Source organism: Filicampus tigris, chromosome 19 (genome assembly GCF_054856515.1).
Source record: "Filicampus tigris isolate MCC_2025a chromosome 19, RoL_Ftig_1.0, whole genome shotgun sequence".
Taxonomy (NCBI): Eukaryota; Metazoa; Chordata; class Actinopteri; order Syngnathiformes; family Syngnathidae; genus Filicampus; species Filicampus tigris.
Genome location: NC_141235.1, coordinates 7,345,411 through 7,365,064, shown reverse-complemented (window position 1 = coordinate 7,365,064; position 19,654 = coordinate 7,345,411). Strand labels below are relative to the sequence as shown.

The 19,654-nt window shown below is 41.9% G+C and overlaps 1 protein-coding gene and 2 long non-coding RNA genes across 15 annotated transcripts in view; 1 reads left to right on the top strand and 2 right to left on the bottom strand.

Moving 5' to 3' along the window:
• The first annotated feature begins 133 nt into the window (after window positions 1-133).
• Window positions 134-6,364, top strand: LOC147129224 (uncharacterized). 3 transcript variants are annotated; one of them, XM_086017447.1, is made up of 10 exons: window positions 134-285; window positions 1,012-1,118; window positions 3,109-3,190; window positions 4,599-4,790; window positions 4,937-5,015; window positions 5,118-5,192; window positions 5,303-5,367; window positions 5,475-5,592; window positions 5,676-5,744; window positions 5,874-6,364. In XM_086017447.1, exons 2-7 carry the CDS (start codon window positions 1,023-1,025, stop codon window positions 5,340-5,342), a joined length of 564 nt encoding a protein of 187 aa, XP_085873573.1. In that variant the 5' UTR covers window positions 134-285; window positions 1,012-1,022; the 3' UTR covers window positions 5,343-5,367; window positions 5,475-5,592; window positions 5,676-5,744; window positions 5,874-6,364. The 3 variants fall into 3 exon arrangements, 2 of the variants coding, with proteins under 2 accessions (XP_085873573.1, XP_085873574.1); XM_086017448.1 differs by having other exon boundaries at window positions 5,292-5,367; XR_015082716.1 differs by having other exon boundaries at window positions 4,594-5,015; window positions 5,121-5,592.
• Window positions 4,593-7,217, bottom strand: LOC147129223 (uncharacterized). 9 transcript variants are annotated; one of them, XR_015082728.1, is made up of 12 exons: window positions 7,123-7,217; window positions 6,785-6,814; window positions 6,676-6,701; window positions 6,465-6,567; window positions 6,351-6,395; window positions 6,143-6,252; window positions 5,882-5,989; window positions 5,263-5,815; window positions 5,115-5,176; window positions 4,903-5,035; window positions 4,771-4,820; window positions 4,605-4,690 (listed from the first exon to the last, which is right to left on the bottom strand). It is a non-coding gene; the product is annotated as an uncharacterized LOC147129223 (long non-coding RNA). The 9 variants fall into 9 exon arrangements; XR_015082727.1 differs by having other exon boundaries at window positions 4,609-4,690; window positions 6,470-6,567; XR_015082729.1 differs by lacking the exon at window positions 6,143-6,252 and having other exon boundaries at window positions 4,593-4,690; window positions 6,470-6,567.
• Window positions 7,218-10,226: 3,009 nt separating this feature from the next.
• LOC147129220 (uncharacterized) overlaps window positions 10,227-19,654 on the bottom strand; it is an 87,899-nt gene continuing 78,471 nt past the window's right edge. Inside the window, exons 5-6 of one of the 3 annotated variants that reach the window (XR_015082669.1) lie at window positions 11,988-12,100; window positions 10,253-10,347 (exon numbers count right to left, since the gene is read on the bottom strand). This is a non-coding gene — a long non-coding RNA (uncharacterized LOC147129220). Of the gene's footprint in view, window positions 10,348-11,987; window positions 12,101-19,654 lie in introns of all 3 variants that reach the window. The other 2 variants (XR_015082667.1, XR_015082668.1) reach the window with 2 other exon arrangements.

Below are 19,654 nucleotides of genomic sequence, written 5' to 3'. Positions count from 1 at the left end.
AATCAGCACTTGGTTGTCCCCAAAATATGAATGGGTGCTAGTTTTGGGTTTGTGTTGGACACTTAACCTTTGGGGGGCGGTAATTGATTTGTTGTGCCCAGTCTACCGGAAAGAAAAGAAGAAAGAACATCCCTCCATTCATTAGCCAAACCGATATTCCTCAGAACATTGTAATTGCAACGGCCCATACATTTTCCTACCTTTTACGGTAATAGAGTACTTCGTGGAAGTTATGGAAACACTTTCAACCAAAGCTCCAGCATGTCGGCCACAAATGAAAGTGAGGTATGTGATCTGCTTGATTGTCGATGCCAAAATATGGATCAAAACCTTAACTTTTTAATATATTTGAAAACTGGGGTTATTAGTAAACGACGGCAGATGCGGAATCAGCACCAAAAAAAAAGTTTTAGGAAATGCATTTGCATCTCTGATTTGAAAAATCAGGAAAAAAAACATTTCTGCAAAAGCCGCATGTTTTCATCATCCCGAATGCAGTGCCCGCTTCCATTTCGGATGCCATTCCCCGCTATCACGTCACTTTTTTATTATTATTATTATTATTATTATTATGATTATTATCAGTGGGGTTTTTTTGCGTCACGTGTTATTGTTCAGCGAAGCAAGAAGGATGTTTAGCATGCTTACTATGTTTGTTGGTGTTGGTTATACAAATCGAAGTGGAAAAGGCGTAAAGGAAGTCTACAGACTCCCGAAAATGATCACAAATCAGGGATTTCACGCCCAGGAAAAAAACAAAAGTGAAAGACGAAGACGACTGTTGCTGGCTGCAATAAACAGAGCCAGCCTACCAAACTAAGACTATGGTTGAATTTGTTCGGAACACTTTGTCACAGGGAAATATTCTCTGAAATACGATCGCTCTTTGTTCCATTCTTCAACTGTAGTATTTTTATGTGACTGTCCTGTAGAGTAGTGCGTTGCCCCGCCAGTAGCCGATGAGACCAGCAACAAAACAAAACCTAAGAGGTTGTTTTTTCTTTACTTCAGCGCTTGCAGCGATGAATCGGGTCTATGTGTCAACTGAGCGGCCCGCACGAGACGTCCAAAAGGTGGCAGCACCCCTCCAAAGCTCCAGACCGCCCTGTCACAGAGAGGTAGGTACCCGTCAACCTGACGCGTCTGCGGCCGGCCGGCTCGCCCACACCGTAGTATGCCTCTGGTGCTCGAGGGGGTCAAAACATTAGGGACACCGGCACAGTGTAATGACACCCAATGTTGTTATTTTATAAATATACTTTTAGTTTAAATCGTGGCCGTGAAAAAAATCAAGTAGCAAGTTATGGTTAAATAAAATTACTGAAAAATCAAAACCTGAAATAAAATAAAAATACTTTTTCAAAAATGAAAATAGTAGTCCCCCCTGGGTTCACACTGCAAATGAAGCCACCACTCTGGTGAGCACCCATAAAGATTGATTGCTGAGGCAGCTTTTAAAGACAGAGCTGTCAAATTGTATGTTGTCAATAAATGTAGTGTGCTGGGACGTGACGTTGCCAGACAGAAAGAGCCTCCACCCCAACATCAACAATTTAGCCAAACCTTTGAACAGGTGCAGCTTCACTTAGAGGCGTCTTGAATATGTTGCTGACCAAAATTTTATGTTGCTTTTGTTCTGCTGGCGATTGCAGTGAATAAAAATCATTAGTGTTGCTTTTTTAAACACCTTCAAATTGTTAAGAATGTTATAATCTAAATTGATCCTGAAAAAAATAGTTAGTGCTGTCAAGCGATTCATTTATTTTAATGAATGCAAAATTTAACATAAATCGTAATCACATTTTTTCAACTATAATTTTATACGAAGCTTGTAACAGATACTTACTTTCGCAAAATCTTGGAATAAAAAAATGTAAATTATATTTTGATTCAGAGCCTGTTCAAATTGCTTTCTTTGGCACTTGAATATGATTCTTTGAGTATGTGGGGGTGGAGCCTTTTCTGTTGCTGGAATGACCTTCCATTAAATGTCAGGCAAGCCACCTCTCTGTCCATTTGTAAAAGCCGTTTGAAGACACATTTCTAGTCTTTGACTTTTGATCCGACGTGAGACTGACACATTTCTGCTGTTTTCCAGCACTGTCTCCTGTCTATAGTAATTTGTGTTTTAATTTATTGCGTGCACTTGTTATAGTTTTTGTTATTGTAATGTAAAGTGCAGCTGCAGTTGTGATGAAATACGCGATATAAATAAAGTTGTATTGTATTGTATAGAAATACAGTTGAACGATATGCCAAAGACATATTTTGGATTTCTCCAATAAGTAACTTTTTTAAGTAAAACTACGTAAAAGTCAATCTTTGTCGGTCTTTGCGCCAGTGACTCTCCTCTAAAGTTTGGTTGCAAGGTGAGCAGAGGTCACCTCCCACAGGAATTAAATAAAACTGAGTTCTGTTTTTTTTTTTTCGCTTTATGAAATTTAGTTTAATCTCCAGAATGAACGCTTTAATTTTGACAGCCCTAATTAGAGTCCAATATTGCATTAATGGACAATTTAATCTGCGATTTCCCCAATTAATAATTTGACATTCTAATTCAAAGTATTATTTGGGCCAGGGAAAAATAACAAGCAAAACTGTTATCTTACATCGGTCAACTTAAAGTGTGGTATACTTTTGCTAAGAGTTGTGTATTTTGGAAATGTAAAGTAATACTTATCAGGTGTTGTAAAGTGGCATTTTAAAAATTAGAGGTAAAGGAATGCTTTCAAGGGGAACAGATTGCTGCCCATTGGAGTCGTTTTACTTTTTGTGTAGGTTTGAACAATATTTAACTACTCTTTCTTAGCACATGAGCTGACTATTTTCAGTTGGAGGACTTTGAGGCCCTGCTTGAGCAGTTGATTGAAAGGAGCATGAATTGCTCATTGGATGGCAGGTGTGGAGAGAAAGCCACCCGCTGTTTGCTCACGCAGATGCATGACGTGTGTGGGCACATTTGCAAATGGATGTGTTAAAAGTCAAACTATACCACCTTATTTTTCTAGCAATACGACTTGAATCTTAAAATTGACTTAAAAAAAATTAAAAAACAACTTTTATGTCCAGAATAGAGTTAATTACTGCTTTTATTTTCTGCCTGACCAGATGGAGGAGGCTTCGTGCGAAAAGGTGCAACCGACGACTTGTGGGACATGGAGAAGGGAAGGCCAAGCTGCATTTGGACCATGTGAGTATTGAGCAGTGTGTGAGTATTGAGCAGTGTCGTGTGCTTGAGGAGCTGATGTGTGATGTCACATTGCACCACAAGGTGGACGTGAGTGCACTGAACCTCAACTTATGCTTCAGGCACTACATGACACTGTGAACCACAACACCATCATCGTCAGACACTTCTGGACATGTTTTTGAATGACACTGATGTGGGCAAAGTTAGTTAAAAAATGTCATATTTAAAAAAAAAAAGTATATCTACTATTTTTGACTAACTTGGTTCACATCAGTGTCATTTAAAAATATGTCCAGCAGTGCGTGATGATGGTTTTGTGCTGTACACTTAGTTTTTGTCCCAGTGTGCTCACGTCCCCCTTTGGTGCCATCGGCTAAAGCATCATTTCAAGTAAGTGACATCACGCATGAGCTCGTCAAGCAGGCAACACTTAAGCTTCTTTCATCGTCAATGTCTGTGTGTGCAACTTGAGTTAGCTCACACAAACATTGACTGGTGAAATGCGTTCATATCGTCATGTTAGCTTCTCCGTCCAATAAATTGTTCAACTTGAATTGGAGTGTTTGTGTTTTATTGGCAGATCTGCCTTCATTTGAAGCCTTTCATGCATGTCGGTTGCTGCATTGGAAAACTATTCCAAAGGCTGCTTGGAGTCTTGAGGTGAGAGTTGCACGTCAGTCACCCCTACTGTGGACACAGATGTCACATTACTACTCCCGTTTGTCTCTTCATGACTCAAAACTTGAGCAATCTTTAAATTCATCGAGCTTTGGGTCATGTGAGATTGAGGGGAATGGTAATAGACTTGTGTCTCATGTAGTGCTGAAGTGCAACTTTGACCTGAAGATTCGAAAGTGCCTTCAAAAAAGCTATCTGCTGCTAGCACCGCCCCTAACTCCGCCCAAATTTTGAATCCACCAATCACAGGACAGCTCGAATTTGCATAGCCAATCAGAATGCAGTGATTTGCATAGCCACGCCCACTTTTGACACGCCGACCAATCAGAGCGGCCCAAAAATTTGCATAACCACGCCCACTTCATGCCCGCCAATCGCTGCGCTGCTGATTTGCATAGTCCCGCCCACCTTTTGACCAATCACAGCCTTTTGTCTGTTTTGCTCCACCCTCTTCCAGACCCATCGGCCAATCAGAAAGCCTTATTCCAGCCTTGCCACACCCATTTTCCAGTACATTCCACCCAAAAAAAAAAACAGGAAAAAAAAAAAATTTGAAAAAAAAAAAAAAATTGGGAAAAAAAAATTTAGAAAAAAGGGTTTGAAAACATTTTTAGATTTTATGGTTTTGTTACTTTGCTTTAAGCAAGTTTTTTGTGATGTGTGTGTGTAAGGATGAAGTTGAGAGTTTAAGTGTCATTTGTAATCAAGCTTTATTTCTTTTGCAGAGTAGACAATCGCAAACAAACAAGTTGCAAGTTGGATGACAGTCTGCTTGTTGCGAAGCGGTCAGCCAGCGAGAAGATCTTGGACAAGCAAGTGCACCTAAGACAAAAAAACAACATCCGTGAGTCAAAAGCTAAGTCAACGTCTTGTGCAGAAGATGTTGCGGGCTTGAAACCTACCAGCGATCAAGACTTCACAGGTGCGTGATTATGATCTTGTTTCTTGCTGCCTAGAAAGGGGAAGAACAAAAAAGTATTGGGTCAGAAAGTTGTCATGAGAATTGTGCAGTGAAAATAATTTAAAGAGCATACCGTCCAAGTGTAAATGTCTCCCATTTCTTTTCAGGCTGCTTCCAAGTTTGGCTTCAGAACCTCATGGATGAGCAAGCAACAAGAAAGGCAAAAGTGTCGCTAGCTGTGAGCAGGTACTCCATCGTGCGCCACCCTGGACACAAGAACAAACCATTCAACTTTGTCGAGACAACTGGAGCATGCTAGCTGAAATGAAATGTTCCTTTTCTTACCAGCAGAGGACTCCTCAGGCAGACGCACTTTGAGTCATGTTGCAGCACTCCAGTGGCGCCATCTGCAGGACAACAAACGTGAGTAGAAATTTATTACTAACCTGAAATGCAGTCATCTGGAACACCACTGCAAGCTTCATTAATGCACCATTCAAGTTGGATGACGTGTAAAGACAGTCTCCTCGTAGCTGTATGGTGAAGTCAGTTGGCCCGCAAGGAGCGCACTAACCAGCGTGGGGACCTAAAGACAAAGGTTAACGCAAAAGCTATGGCATGAGCAACGTAACAATCTAGTGTTTCACCTTTAATAACATGGCGACTCATTTTTACTTCACTTTCAAATACTTGGATTCACTGTAGGCTTCCACTGCAGCAGCTGGTCGAGCTCCTGAAACTCTGGACTGGTGCAGAGACTTCTCCTGGATGGAAAAAACTACAAATACCACAAACGATGGACCAGACAAGCTGCTATTTTTTAGTACTTTTATTTGGATGTCTTAATATTGACAATGTAAGCAGCTTCGAGGACCCTCCACATTTATGGAGAATTTCTTTGCCCAGCAGGTGGAAGAGAACCTGACGGCACTTTTACTGGAACCTGCCGTACATGCCAACTCAAAGAAAAAGCAGGCGAGTGCTCTTTCAACATGCCAAGTTTTTTGTAGCGCGTTAAACTGTCAGCAAGTTGATCATGGCGCCACCTAGAAAACAAAGAAACAGTCAAGTACTTTGATTCATCAAGTTTGTCTTTTGCAACAGGTCCCAACCTTGAAGAGGAGCAGTCAGTCCTGACAACATTGGCAAAACTGCTGAGAAAAAAAAAGAAAATGCTCACTCCGTCTTGTTCCACAGCTCTCAATGAAGCTCTGGCATGACTGCAGAAAAAGAGGGGGAGGAAAAACAAAGAAGTTTGAAATGGACGCTTCTGGAGAGTCTTCCTTACGTCTCATCCAGAATCTTGGCTGTTGCTTCTTCCTAGAGTGATAATGTAGCAAACATTAAAGTTGCCATTGAGTACATGTTCCTACCTGACTCGGGTATCAAATCCAGGTCCAGAAAGTCAAACCCCTGCCACAGTTCGGCTGTAGCCGCAGGTGCTTCCACTCAAGCGGCAGGTAAACGAGCTCCCCAGAAGCACCTGTGGCACAACTGATTGATATCACAGGAGGCCCTTTGGTCAGCAATTGCTGAAATTAGTCAAACATTTGTACATGTAGGAAAGGGTGTGCGTTTTACCAGTGAGGAGAGCAGAGCTGGACGCCTCTTCAACAGCATGGTGGCCTGAAAGAAAAGGGAACGTAAGCATTCCACTTCAAAATATTCAGCCTGACAAGCTAGTGGCTTAGCAACCTAACATTTGGTTGACATGCAAAAGTCTCATGATGCCAAGTCCCAAAAAGACAGCAAGTCACCCATTTTAAGGGTCATTTGGGCCATTCTATTTAAAATGAGCCTGTAGACAGAAATAAGAATCAACAAACACACAGATACTTGATTTAGTCTGTTTAATAATGATATGTTTTATATAAAAACACAGAAATTGTGCCATTTTGCAGTCAACCTGGTCGTTTTGGTCAAGATGCAAGCCTGTGGACAGAAATCAGACAGTTAAGCATGCATGAAAATATACTTGATTTATTAAGTTTAATGGTGAAGTTTTGTCTACTTACCTTCGGCAAAACGGCACTGTGGTCCAGATGCTGGAAAAGGTTTGAGCAAACGCGTCGTTAGTCATTGTCAAACAAAGTAGCTGCATTACTGTTGAACAAACATCAACGTAACCATGAATAACCATTTAAATTATTGTGTTCATCCATTTATCAGTGTGTAAATTCCAAAAACGCGTTTTGGTGCAATTTAAAGTCGTAGGAAGTGTTAATTAACTACCAACGCTAGAGCAAACGCTTTAGCTTGCCATGAAAGCAAGGCGCACGCCAAAAGTGCTACTTTAGTTCGAGGTCAACAAAAGCAGTGCGTTTTAAGAGGCTATTAAAGATTGAGAACTCACCTTGTTTCACCAGTTTCCGATGAGCTTGTTGAGATGTGTGCGGAGCAGCAGGAGGACGAAGACGACTGGACGCTGTCTGCATGCTGAGAAGGATGATTGTCCCGGTTTCCTCGACTTAAATAGGTTTCCGGTGATGACGTCACTTCCAGTGGAAAAAAATAAAATAAAAAACTTTTAACACAGAAAGCTAAGAGGTAGACGGGTGTAAATTAGTTGTGTTACATTGAAAATGCTGTCGCGAAATAATGGAAGCGTTGTCATATATACCCACCGGGATTCGAACCCGGGTTGTCTGATAATGAACAGTGGAAGTCTACCACTAGACTACCATTTAGTGGCAGTCTCCGACACTCTTACAAGTACATATCGCACATGATGACGCAGTGACAAGCGAATGTGTAGATTAATACACTGATATTGAACCAACCGAACGATTTCAGAAGATCTGGCATGGTCGAATGGTTAAAGTTGCTGCTTGGACTTTAGGAGACCCGCGTTCGAGTCTTGCTTTGCCCTCCATTTAATTTGTAAATGGAGCCAAGAGTGAGGCTCGAACTCGGGTCTCCCGAACACCAAGAATCTTCTTATACCACTCGGCCATTTTGGCGGAGAAAAATGCGATTTTTTTTGTCTATTTATTGGATTATGGTCAACAATCTGTCAGCTGTTTTACAAACATCCATCTATCCGGCCACTACCCGAGCCGCTTATCCTCAGTTACATGAAAAAACGAAATGTAATTGGGGAGAGGGTTGGCATCCCTCGTGAAGTGGTCACTTACACCGCTAACATTCCACGTGGACTGTGTGATGACACAAACAAATAAACACCCACCCCACAGTGTTTACTACCACTAACTTCATGATGTCCTCCATCAGGAGAGGGTTTGCAAAATCAACTTGGTTTGAAATTGAAGTCGAACATGACAAAGAGGCAGTGTAGTTTGTTACTTTTCTTTATTGGTGATCGTAAATACAGTGCTTGAATAAAACACACAAGCGTCTTGTCTGCTTCAATCACAAACAGTCGCAAATGTGTAGTTCGTGTTTTAGTTTCAAGATGCTTTGTCGATAAAGGAAACGCTGTTGGGGGGTTGAGAAGCGACTCGTCTCGTTAGGTGGGGGGAGTTGGTGGGTCGCTACTGGTCCGACAGGTCTGTAGCCTTCACCTGTAACACACAACGAAACATGGTCAAATTAAATTTGATAATAAATAAATATTAAATAAACATTAATACTATGATATACATATATATATATATATATATATATATATATATATATATATATATATATATATATATATATATATATATATATATATTTACATATATATATATTTTCATATATATATATATATATATATATATATATCACCAAACTAAATTTACCAGTGTGTGCGTGAAAAAGATTAACGAGAAGAAACTACGACCAATCGCCATCAAAATTCACGTGCACATCTCAACTTATGCCCACAGAAATCTCTTAAAATATCAAAACAAATCTCATGTACATGAAGTGTTTTCCTCTTTGAGTGCGCATGCACCTATGGAGAAGAAAATGTGAATGTCCATAAAATCTCAAATATTGCTGCGATCCTTTTGATATTGAGAAAACAAGTTTACCTTCCCGTTTCGTTTTGAAAAACGAATTCTGACGTTTTTACATTTTTAGTATCTGCTTCCAAAACCAATATTCAATGACCAAAAGTTAGTCTCAAACACCTGCTTCTGCTTCTGTTTGAGAGAATCTGCTTCTGTTAGCGACGAAAAGCTTTCGTTAGCCTTCTGAAAATGACAAACGAGGGTTTTGACGCCCACCCAAAAGAAAAGCGATCGATGAAAAAAAACTGTCCACCTCTTATTCACGGATAGCTGTTGCCATGGTTACAAGGCACGCACAACGCAGTCGTTTAGCATTCTGAAGATAGCTAGATAGACATTCATATTTGACAAGATCGATATCATACCTCTGGTCAGTAATCCAGACTTCCTGTTGACGTTTCTAAGGATCCAAATCTCCAATCACACCCAATTTCCCCACGCTCGCCTGCCTGTCTAAAGTCTAAGTTTACTTCTCCATCCCTACTAATGGTTAAAATTCACCTACGCAGTCGCGTAAACTATCAAAATATTTACACACACGAGCTGCATTGGGATTGTGGGATATACTATTTTTCGCACGTCGGAGCACACAATTGTCAACAATAACAATACAAAATCCATCTTCTTCTTCCTCTTCTTACTTTCCGGCAGACTAGGCACAGTAAGTGCATTGCTGCCCTCCACTGGTCAGGTGTCCCACACATACATAAAACCAACATTAGTCCCCAACAAATTCTATTGTACAACCCAGTACTTTTTAAAAACTGCAAAACCACCCTTTCCCTCTTCATCAATGAAATACCCATGCCGAACATCCCTCTCAAAGTCAAACCCCCAACATCCCTCCAGCCGAACGCACCAGCCACCACCTCCCTTTCCGCGCATATAGAGGACAATGTAGCAACACATGCTCCACCGACTTCCTCACACCACACACCTCACAACAGCCATCAATGTGCAATACAGAATCCAATTTCATGGTTGTATTTTTATGCAAAATTGGTCTCGCTTTATTTTTTCAAACCAGCTAAAATAGTTTGTTGTTTTCCGATTTGAGTTTCAAAATCAATTGTGTCAATTATATTAGAAGAGGGACTGTTTAAAAGCCAACTGCGATGGTCCTTTGTGATGTCAGCATTGTCCGTCCGCTGATTGGTTGGTCTGAACAAACCACTTCAGTTCCGCAATGTGTGAATCATGCCACGACACTTGGGTTCATAGGGCCGCTCCAGAAAATATTTGTTGAAGCCCTTCTCTTGTTTACTTAAGGTCATTGAGAAAAGCAAACAGGAAAAGAACAAATAAAAAGCAAAGGTGTGTCCCTGTGTTAGCATTAGTGTGATAAAATTATATACTGCATAGGTATGTGTATTGTATTTGTAAGATAATGATTTGACTGTATGGATATGTGTGAGAATGTAAATCAGTTTTTCGGTTGACTTCCTCTTGAAGGCGAGGTTGGAACAACATAAAATAAAAACAACAGGCTCCAGAAGTACACCTTTATTATTCTAAATACAAAATATTTGAACATTCAAGTACACAGCTGCAGCAGCCCTCTGGGGTTGCAGAGCACGTGCTCCTTTATGTCATCCAACAGCTTTCTTGGACTTCCGGATTCTCTGGAAAGAACACATACAGAAGTTGGGAAACTTACTTAAGTAAAAAAACATATACAAGTGCAGTGGTTGGGGGGCACTGTTGGATGCTTCATCATCCAGGTGAGAATGTTGGTCTTTCCCCATGGTTGTAGAGAAGTATGTATGTATGCCCCAAAATGTTGGCCAACTGACTTCAGGAGACATCGGTGATGCTAATTCAACGACCAATTGTGTCCATACGGTAAAATTATTTTCAACCTTTTCTCGCAGTACCACTATTATTGTCCAGGCCTGTTTCATGAGTTTATGATTACCATTTTAAAAATAAAGCTGCTCAACCATAATTCAAGAGCCGTTTCTGATTTTCACTAGTTCGTTTTCATTATGTTTTATTTGTTTTTATTACTTCATTATTATTATTATTATCATCAGTATTATTACTTTAACAGGATACCAACAATTTTTTCCAGGTTACAATACAGTTGACGATATCGTCTTCAGGCGCTACGCTGTCGCCATCTCCTGGTCTTTAGGAGAAATTAGTTTAGCGACAACTTCCAGGAATTTAAAACAGATATGCGAGCCGTATTTCAATTTGTGACACGTGCTGTATTCTATTTTCGTTTTAGAATTACATTCTTTTTTTAAATATTTTTTTTCAGACATTTCCTTACGCGTTCCAGACAACAAAATAGAAAATTAAGATGGCTTTCAATTTTGGTGTTTGTATTTTTGAAATGAAAATCAAACAAGTCGTTTTTCCATTTTTCTTATCTGCTTCCAAACATAATATCCAATGACCAAAAGAGACACGGACCCAGTTCAATTCCCAAATACAAAGCCATTAGGTGTGTTCATTTACCGCCACCCCCTAATTTTTCTGAAAAGAGATTTACTATTCATATTTTTTTTTTCAACTACTTTACGTTTTCTTTCCTACGGATTAAAAAAAAATAAATAAATAAAAACTGTCTTATGTCTGGTGCTTTTGGCATAATGTTTTGTTCGTGAAACCAACTTCTACTAGTATGCATCATCCATTACCTGTATTTTTTTTAAATGCCTAAAGTATAATAGTTTTAAAAATGTTCAATGTTGATCAATATGACTTTACAATATGGCTTTACGATGTAAGACATCGTATTTTAGCTGTAAAAAAATTCCAATCCTTCTGCCTTTGCTGCAATCACCAGAAAGGCCAACTGGTGGCATCATCCCAACGTCAAGACAGGCTACATCCATCCAAGAGTGAGACCCCGCCCGCTCGATCCCTTTTATGCAATTATGTGCACAATTGATTTAGCGTGAGCTTCACAGCAGTCTCAATCTGTTCACCACAAGACCTTCCCCTTCCTTCCATTCCTACAATTTAAATGTCTTATACATCATATCTCTTTGTAGATCATAAGAAAGCCTTTATGTACTGTACTTGTAATGTTATGATCTTTAATATGTATTGCGTTAATTAAAAAAAATGTCTATATTGTGTTATATTAGTCTATGTAGTTTGTCGTTTTTCTAAAAAGAAAAAAAAAGGCTTATAATTACGGTCGATTGTCTAAAAAAAAAAAAAAAAAGTTGGTATGAGACTGAAAATGGAGGAAAACATCAAGAATGGACTACTTTGACACGCCTGTCCTCGTGATGATATCCAACCCCACCTGAACGTGTTCATTCATTGGCCTCTCGGAGGAAGGAAGAGGGTCCTTGTCTGCTGACAGCAAGGAAGTGCCGCCTGACGGGATGTGCCGTGTCAGAACGCCGTGACCTCACGCTGGGTGGAAACAGTCACAACACGGTCACTTCATACACCGCCTACCGGTAGGAATTCACCAGTGATCCAAAAAGACACCGAACAACTACGCAATTTCCCTTTTTGCCCAACGTAACTCAACCGTTGCCACTCACTGGAATTTTAGTGATCCGGTCACTTAAAGCTTTCAACCTTCCAATTATTGCATCATGAGGGCCAACGGCTGCACTGATGTCACAGAACCCTGTGCACGTGCGGAAGGTCAATCTCAGTTGTGTCGCTTGGTGGGCAGTGGGCCTTAGGGAATTGTAGGGTTAGATTTTGGGGCTTAGTGTCGAGGGAAAGTAGGGTGTTTGTTGGTGTGGGGTTTGTTAGGTGAGGGTAGGGATTACGTTTGCGAAAATTGGGGGATGGGGTTAGGGATAAGCATTAAGGGTTTGTAGGGTTAGGCTTGGAATCCTTAAAGTGGAAATCAACCCAAACATATTTTTTTTCAAGGATATGTTCCCAGCAGGCCCACTAGTTGAAACACAGCATTCTGATTAATTTTGCATTTGTGGATTATAAATTATGCAGCAAAATGCACTCATTTTAGCCATCTCTGGGGGCGGCCATTTTGTCTTCTGTTGACTGAAAATGACATCACAACTGCTCACAACGACCAATCACTGCTGACCTGTTTTCTGATTCTGAGCCGTCATTGGTCGCTGTGATCACTTGTGATGTCATTTTCAGTCGACAGAAGACATAATGGCTTCCCCCAGAGATGGCTAAAAACGAGTGGATTAACCCTTATTCCACAAACGCAAAATTTATCAGAATGCCCTGTTTCAATTAGTGGGCTTGCATCGAACATATTCTTGAAAAAAAAATGTTTGCGTTGACTTCCACTTTAAGGAATGTTGGTGATAAATTTTAGAGTTACGGTTAGAAGGGTTCGTAGGACTCAGATTTAATAGAGTGAAACGTTGGGGTTTAAATTGTAAAGTTATGGTTGAACCCTGAGACTACTGGAACGAAAACCTCATTCCTGTTGAGAAGGCAAAAAAAAAAAAAGTAAAAAAATAAATGAAACCTGCACAGATTCATGGATCAGACATTTGTATATGGTCGTGGTGAGTTGTGCTCATATTATCACAGCTGGAATGTAATAGTGGTTTAAAAAAAAACACAGGCATGCATGCACGTACGCACAGACGCGCGCACACACACACTGAATTTCAGACATGTTTAAAGGGAGCTTGGGGGGTATTTATAAAGTGCAAGCCCATCCGACCCGACGTGCTTTGGATGCTCCGGGTGTTGGCACAAGTGAGCAAGTGAAAAGAGCAAGGGCATTCCTTTGCTAATGCTAATGCTAACATCAATTTCACACAATTCTCTCAACGAGGGACAAAACTTTGAATTTTGAACGGCGGACCAAAAAGACCAGGCTGAGTGTGGCCGTTGTTGTGACCCAAGAAGTGTCACAGACACTTAAGAGTAGTACTGTGTACTCAACCTGAAACAATTAGGTCTACTGCACACCGAGTGGACCATCGTGAAAAAATTTACAGTTGCGAGTCTTCACTGCGAGAGTTTACTGTACTGTATTATTTTTTATTGAACCACAAAATCATGGTGTGATTGTCAGAGATGGGCACTTGACCCTTTTTTGCCGGTCTGGCTGCGACCCTCCACCCTTATCCATAAAAATTATCACCGGGCCGGAGGGTCTGACCGGTCCGGCCCAGGGACGGACTGTCCAACTCTGGTGATTGTCAAGGAAAAAGTGGATTGGCACAAGATGTGCAAATGAGCGATAATAAAGGAGAAAGTGTGGATATTTTAAGAGGCTATTGGCAATGATCGATCGCCTCATTCACTGACTGCACTCGTGTATTTCAGTAAAAGACATTTTGGCAAATAATGCTCCTTGCTCTCACCCGAAATTGGGAGGTGGTGAGTTTATTTAAAATATCAATTTGAAACCCTAACTCTAGCTTTAAAACTTACTTTTGAGCCCAGAGGATGCGCTAGTCCTTAATTTAAAACCTTAATTAAACACGGTGACCCTACATTGAAACCCTTAAAGTGGAAGTCAATCCAAACATATTTTTTTTCAAGAATATGTTCTATGCAAGCGCACTAGTTGAAACAAGGCATTCTGATAAATATTGCGTTTGTGGAATAAGAGTTAATCCACTCGTTTTTAGCCATCTCTGGGGGCGTCCATTTGGTCATTTCTATGGACTGAAAACGACCAATCACGGCTGACCTGTTTTCCGAAGCTGAGCCGTGATTGGTCATTACCTGAGTCCTGAGTAGTTGTGATGTCATTTTCAGTCGACAGAAATGACAACATGGCCGCCCCCTGAGATGGCCAAAAACGGGTGGATTTTGCTGCTAAATTTGTATTCCGCAAACACAATATTAATCAGAATGCCTTGTTTCAACTAGTGGGCTTGCATAGAACATATTCTTGAAAAAAAACATGCTTGGGTTGATTTCGTCTTTAATACAGTCTTAAAATATTAATCTGTTAACCTACAATTTTCTTTAATATCTAATTAGACACCATCACCCTTATTTGAAACCCTTACACTGGCTTCTTTAAATCCTAAACCAGGCTTAAACCCTGCATTCACAATTCGAACCAAGACTTGAAATCGTACTTTACAACCTTAAACCTTGATTGCTACGGTAAGTTGAATTCCCAAAGCAACGTTTGCTAAGGTAAAATCTCGAGGACGAAGTGGCAAGCGAGCAACATCGACGGAAGCGCGTCAACCTCGTAACTCAATACGAAAGGCGTCGGCGTCATAAATTCTGTGTTTCCAAAACTCCTTGGACAGAAGGCAATCGATATTCTCATAAGAAGCCTTCCCACCGGTGACTTTGTCTGAACTGCAGGCATCGTAAAAAGATAATGGTGCCTGCTTGAAAACGTTTACAGCGCCGTCACGTGACCGGACAGTGTCGGCCTTTGTCGCACAGCAGCAAACGCATCGGAACAAGTTCCACCTGTGAACCGACAGGGGGCGTCACCGTGCTCTGATTTCTTTCAGTCCTTCTATGACTTCCTCGCCCATCCTTGGCGGATTTTCTACCAACGCCCTCTCGGCAGCCCCTCCCGACCGGCGACCTGTCTGCAGTGCTGACGTCACTCAAGCGATCCATTCTGCCGCCGCCTCCGAGCCGCGGGCGGGAGAACGCGAGGCGGACGATCACACAGAGGCCGGCTTGTGGCACCGGCAGGACAATAAGTACAAACATGGCGGCGACTCGCCTGAAGCGGCGGAATAAATGAGGTCATAAAAAACGTGTCTGACATGACGTATTAGCTATAAAATGGCTGGTAATTACAAGTCTTTCCCCTCTTGGTGACACCAAAGTGGAGAGCGTACAGTATGTTGCCACTGTGCTATGTTTATTATTGTTGTCATTGTGGTGCTAGGTTTTTAATCAATCATAATTTTCATACTGTATAGATATTGTATAATTTGTATATATAATTTTATAATGTATGATTTTTTCATTCTTTGTACTTTACTATATTTCTATTAATCACGTTTTTATTTTTTCCAATTTTTTTTACAGTATTCACTTATAATTTAGTGGCAAAGTGAGGCTTAGGCCAATTGTACTGCAGATCTGGACGAAGGTGCAAAGCCACAGTTCTTTTTCAACACCATCGTTTCTCCATGAAGCAAATTCGGATTTGCCGAGTGTTGTTCTGAGGTCTGCTCTTGGTTGCTCTTGCTAGCGTACCTAATGTTTTGGCTGTTGGGTTGACACGCTCTTGCGGGTCCACCGGGACACGTCTGTGGTCGGTGGTTTTGGCGCTTGAGAGGCAAAATGCTTCCAAGTCGGGCTAGGATCGCCCACGTGACGGTGGGTCTTTGGGTGGTCGCCCTCTGAAACGAGCGCAGCTGGGCAAACGACAGACAAGCTTTTTCCCAGAGTGACGGCAACTGGCATATGTCACATTTCCTGACATTTAGCTGCAGGGCTTTCCCGGAAGTTGACGACGTCACGCTCGGGTCTCGGCGTGGATTTCTGTCGGTTTGGCGGCGGCCGCGCCATTTTCGAGTTTTAGATTTCCTTGCTGACCTTGGCAGAGTTGCTTTGAGGTCAACAAGGCATTCCCAGCTGCTGTGGGCCGTCTCGCACTCACAATCGCGTACACGCGGACCTCTCACGTGGCTCATGCACCTGACACAATGAACGCATGGCAGACTGAATACAACCCTTCATTTTTCAATCGTGCCTCACTAGGGTTGCTGGTGACTGGTGGACTGCTCGCCATCTTAAATCTCAAGGCACATAACCATTAGCATTCACACTGACAACTATGGACAATTCAGAGTCCTGAGAACATGCAAACTCCACGGAGTCAGACACCTCAAAATTGTGAGGCAGAATAGATGGGCTAGGGGTGGGGTGATCCAATGTACTGATCAAGAGCACCCTTCATCCGACAAACAAGACCACGGACACGGCCGGGTCACACTTTGACAAAGACCTCGTTCTACTCGGGTCCCAAATTTGGGAAGCAGGAGGACAATTTGAGCACTTGTGCGGGGAGGCCGGCATGCTCTCGGTGGGGGAGGTTCGGGCGCAGGGGTTGGAAAATGCCTGGAGAAACAAAAAGGCCTTGGTTTTAAATGCCTCTCCTCCGCCTCATGCAGAAGCGGCGCATCTGAATCTCCCGGCCCTCTCGCTTTTGTTCGGGATGAAGGAATTTAGCCGACACGGATGATGTTGGCACTCAAACGTGTCTATTTGGGTGTGCGATCAGAAGCCGCCAAATGGCATCGGGGCGTGTCTCGCGTGCCTGGCGACGCATCCGACACCTTCCAGCGCGCTCTTTGGCCTTTGGCGGAGCACGCGCACAGATTGAGCGCGAGGCGGGCGGGAATGCGTCGAGAGCAGCTGTTTGTGTCGGGAGCTCTCAGCGCTCAGGTTGCACTCTTTTAGAAATCATCCCCCTGGACGCTGAGCTGGATTACAGACAGACATTCCGTGATCGACACATATCAACAAATCTTTTTTAAACGATTCATTTAAGACTGCAGAAGATACTGGCTAGCTAGATTCATTTTCACAAAGCTATAGTGTTTTGCCATGGTATAACATTACATGAAAGACTGCTAGTGAACTGCTCCATCATACTTTAGTGTTACAGTCTTCACTGAAACATGATTAAAAAAAAAGGTAACCATCTCTTTTTTTGAGGGGACTTCTAAGCAGCTAATATGATTGGCTGCTTGAAAAGTTGAGTAAGCAAGTCGCCTCTTTGAAGTCAGTTGCCACCAGTTCACTTTTTTTCTCCTCCTCAACGAGCAGAGATGGGAGGGGTGAGCAGTTATGCACGGAGAATGAGGTGGGAGGGACATGACAAGAGAGACACCGCAAACACTGATAGCCTTTTGCTCTGTTAATGTAATGTCTAAAAAAAAAAAAAATGGTGCCAGCGGGTACTAGTTAGCCTCAAGGGCAACATGAATAGACCACGGTTCTGTTGTAAATAGAGTTCACCAGTGATGGGACACTGTAAATTATTCAGAAGAAGTCAAACAGAGAAGAATGTTAACATTTATTTATTTAAACTTAACATGGTTCAAGTTTTTTTCTTAAAAAAACATTTGAACCAATTTTAACAGCTAAATTAATGCAACCAACGTACAGGACTCTGGATCGTGTAAATGATCGGAGAGCTGGATTACATAATTAGCGGGCCTATGTGTGCCATGGGCTGGATGTGGCCACCCCTGCCCAAGGAGGAGTGTGACGAAGAGCAACCAGTCGAGTTTGACTTAACTCGGCGGGATGGCGTTCTCATAGAGACCCCTACGGCAGTTTGCGCTTGTCGAGTTAGCGCCAGCGGTTGCGCGGCAACTGGAAGTGCTCGGATGAAAATCTCCTCCGTCCTAAATCTTTCTCGTCACTTTTTTGTTCCTCACTCGCTTTCAATCACCTGCTGGAGCGTTCCACTGGCTGCCGCCGTCGCCTCAGAGCACCTTTTATAGTTGCTCAAGGCCAATGTCCTTTCTGCACAAAGAGGTTTCTGTCGGTGCATGCACGGCAAAGGCTGCACAGCTGGACTTGCGATACGGCACTTGGCTCAGGATCGAATCCTCTATTTTGTAGGTTTAACATTGCCCCAAACTCTTTTCCTGTTTTCATATTTCATAAAAAATTAGATAGTCACACAGAGCATGAGAGCACGCCCAAAAAAGTCTAAGGAACTCAACCCATGACGTCAAACAAAGCGGGAGTTGGCCATTTTACTTTGAAGCAAAAAAATTGAGTTGATTTCAACCATTTCGCAGTTTTCCTCTTTGAGCATTCTTCCACTCACTTCCAAATCTATGAGAGACGAAGGAAAACGATAAATTGCAATGCATTTGAGTTTTCACCATTGTGCGTGGGCAGAACGTATCTTGGTGCCAACATTTGATGCTTTGCTTTAAAACCGAAGTGCAAATAACTCACTTCGGCCATTTTTAACTGGGTGTGCTTCTTTGGACAATTCAAATTTGAAAGTTTGCAAAGCTTTTGAGTTTTCGCATTGCATTCTTCATACTTCTCTTTGGGTCTACCAAATTTTAACAAAACATAGTCAACAGATGGGTGATACTTTGGCATGAAAAATTAAAGCAGAAGTCAACCTAAACATGTTTTTTTCAGTAATATGTTCCCAGCAGGCCCACTAGTTGAAACGCGGCATTCTGATTAATTTTGCATTTGTGGAATATAAGATAAGCAGCAAAATGCACTCGTTTTTAGCCATCTCTGGGGGTGGCCATTTTGTCTTCTGTCAACAGAAGATGACATCACAACTGCTGACAACGACCAACCACAGCTGACCTATTTTCTGAATCTGAGTCGTGATTGGTCGTTGTGAGCAGTTGTGATGTCATTTTCAGTCGACAGAAGACAAAATGGCCGCCCCGGGAGATGGCTAAAAACGAGTGGATTAACACTTATTCGACAAACGCAACATTTATCAGAATGCCCCGTTTCAACTAGTGGGCTTGCATACAACATATTCTTGAAAAAAAAATGTTTGGGTTGACTTCCGCTTTAAAAAACAAATTTTTTCCCATTTCAAGTGACATTAACAAAATATATAACAACAATTATAGAAAAGTTGTGAGTATGTTTTCCATGTTTCCTATGAAACATCCGCACTGTGTTGTATCCGCGTATACTGTATAAGCAACTGCATGTTAATGAAACCCAACAGTAGTGTAGATGTTGCATGGCAATGGAGCGGACACCAACATGTTTATAACCGGTCGCACGGCAACAGCACAGACTCTATTGTGTTTCCGCACTGGATACTCTTGACAGGAAGTAGACAGACAACCCTGTTGTTTAAAAGTCCTTCCAATCGCATGAAACAATTTCAACCATGTATTTGATGCTACAGAATGAGTTACACTGGGGCGGACTCAAGCCTCCCCTGACCCCCATGGCCCCCTCCCAGCTATGAAATCCAGGCTTCCAGTTGCGGGCGTCCAGAGTGGGCCGGGGGGCCATGAATGGTGGGCTTTGTCCGCTCCGTGGTCATCACATTCCATCGGAGGC

Bases quoted from the DNA above. Each gene is read 5' to 3' on its own strand.
- LOC147129224 (XM_086017447.1), top strand. From the start codon at position 1,023: ATGAATCGGGTCTATGTGTCAACTGAGCGGCCCGCACGAGACGTCCAA. The intron at 4,791-4,936 runs GTGCGTGATTAT...ATTTCTTTTCAG, and splicing joins CAGCGATCAAGACTTCACAG to GCTGCTTCCAAGTTTGGCTT. The intron at 5,193-5,302 runs GTGAGTAGAAAT...GTCTCCTCGTAG, and splicing joins CCATCTGCAGGACAACAAAC to CTGTATGGTGAAGTCAGTTG.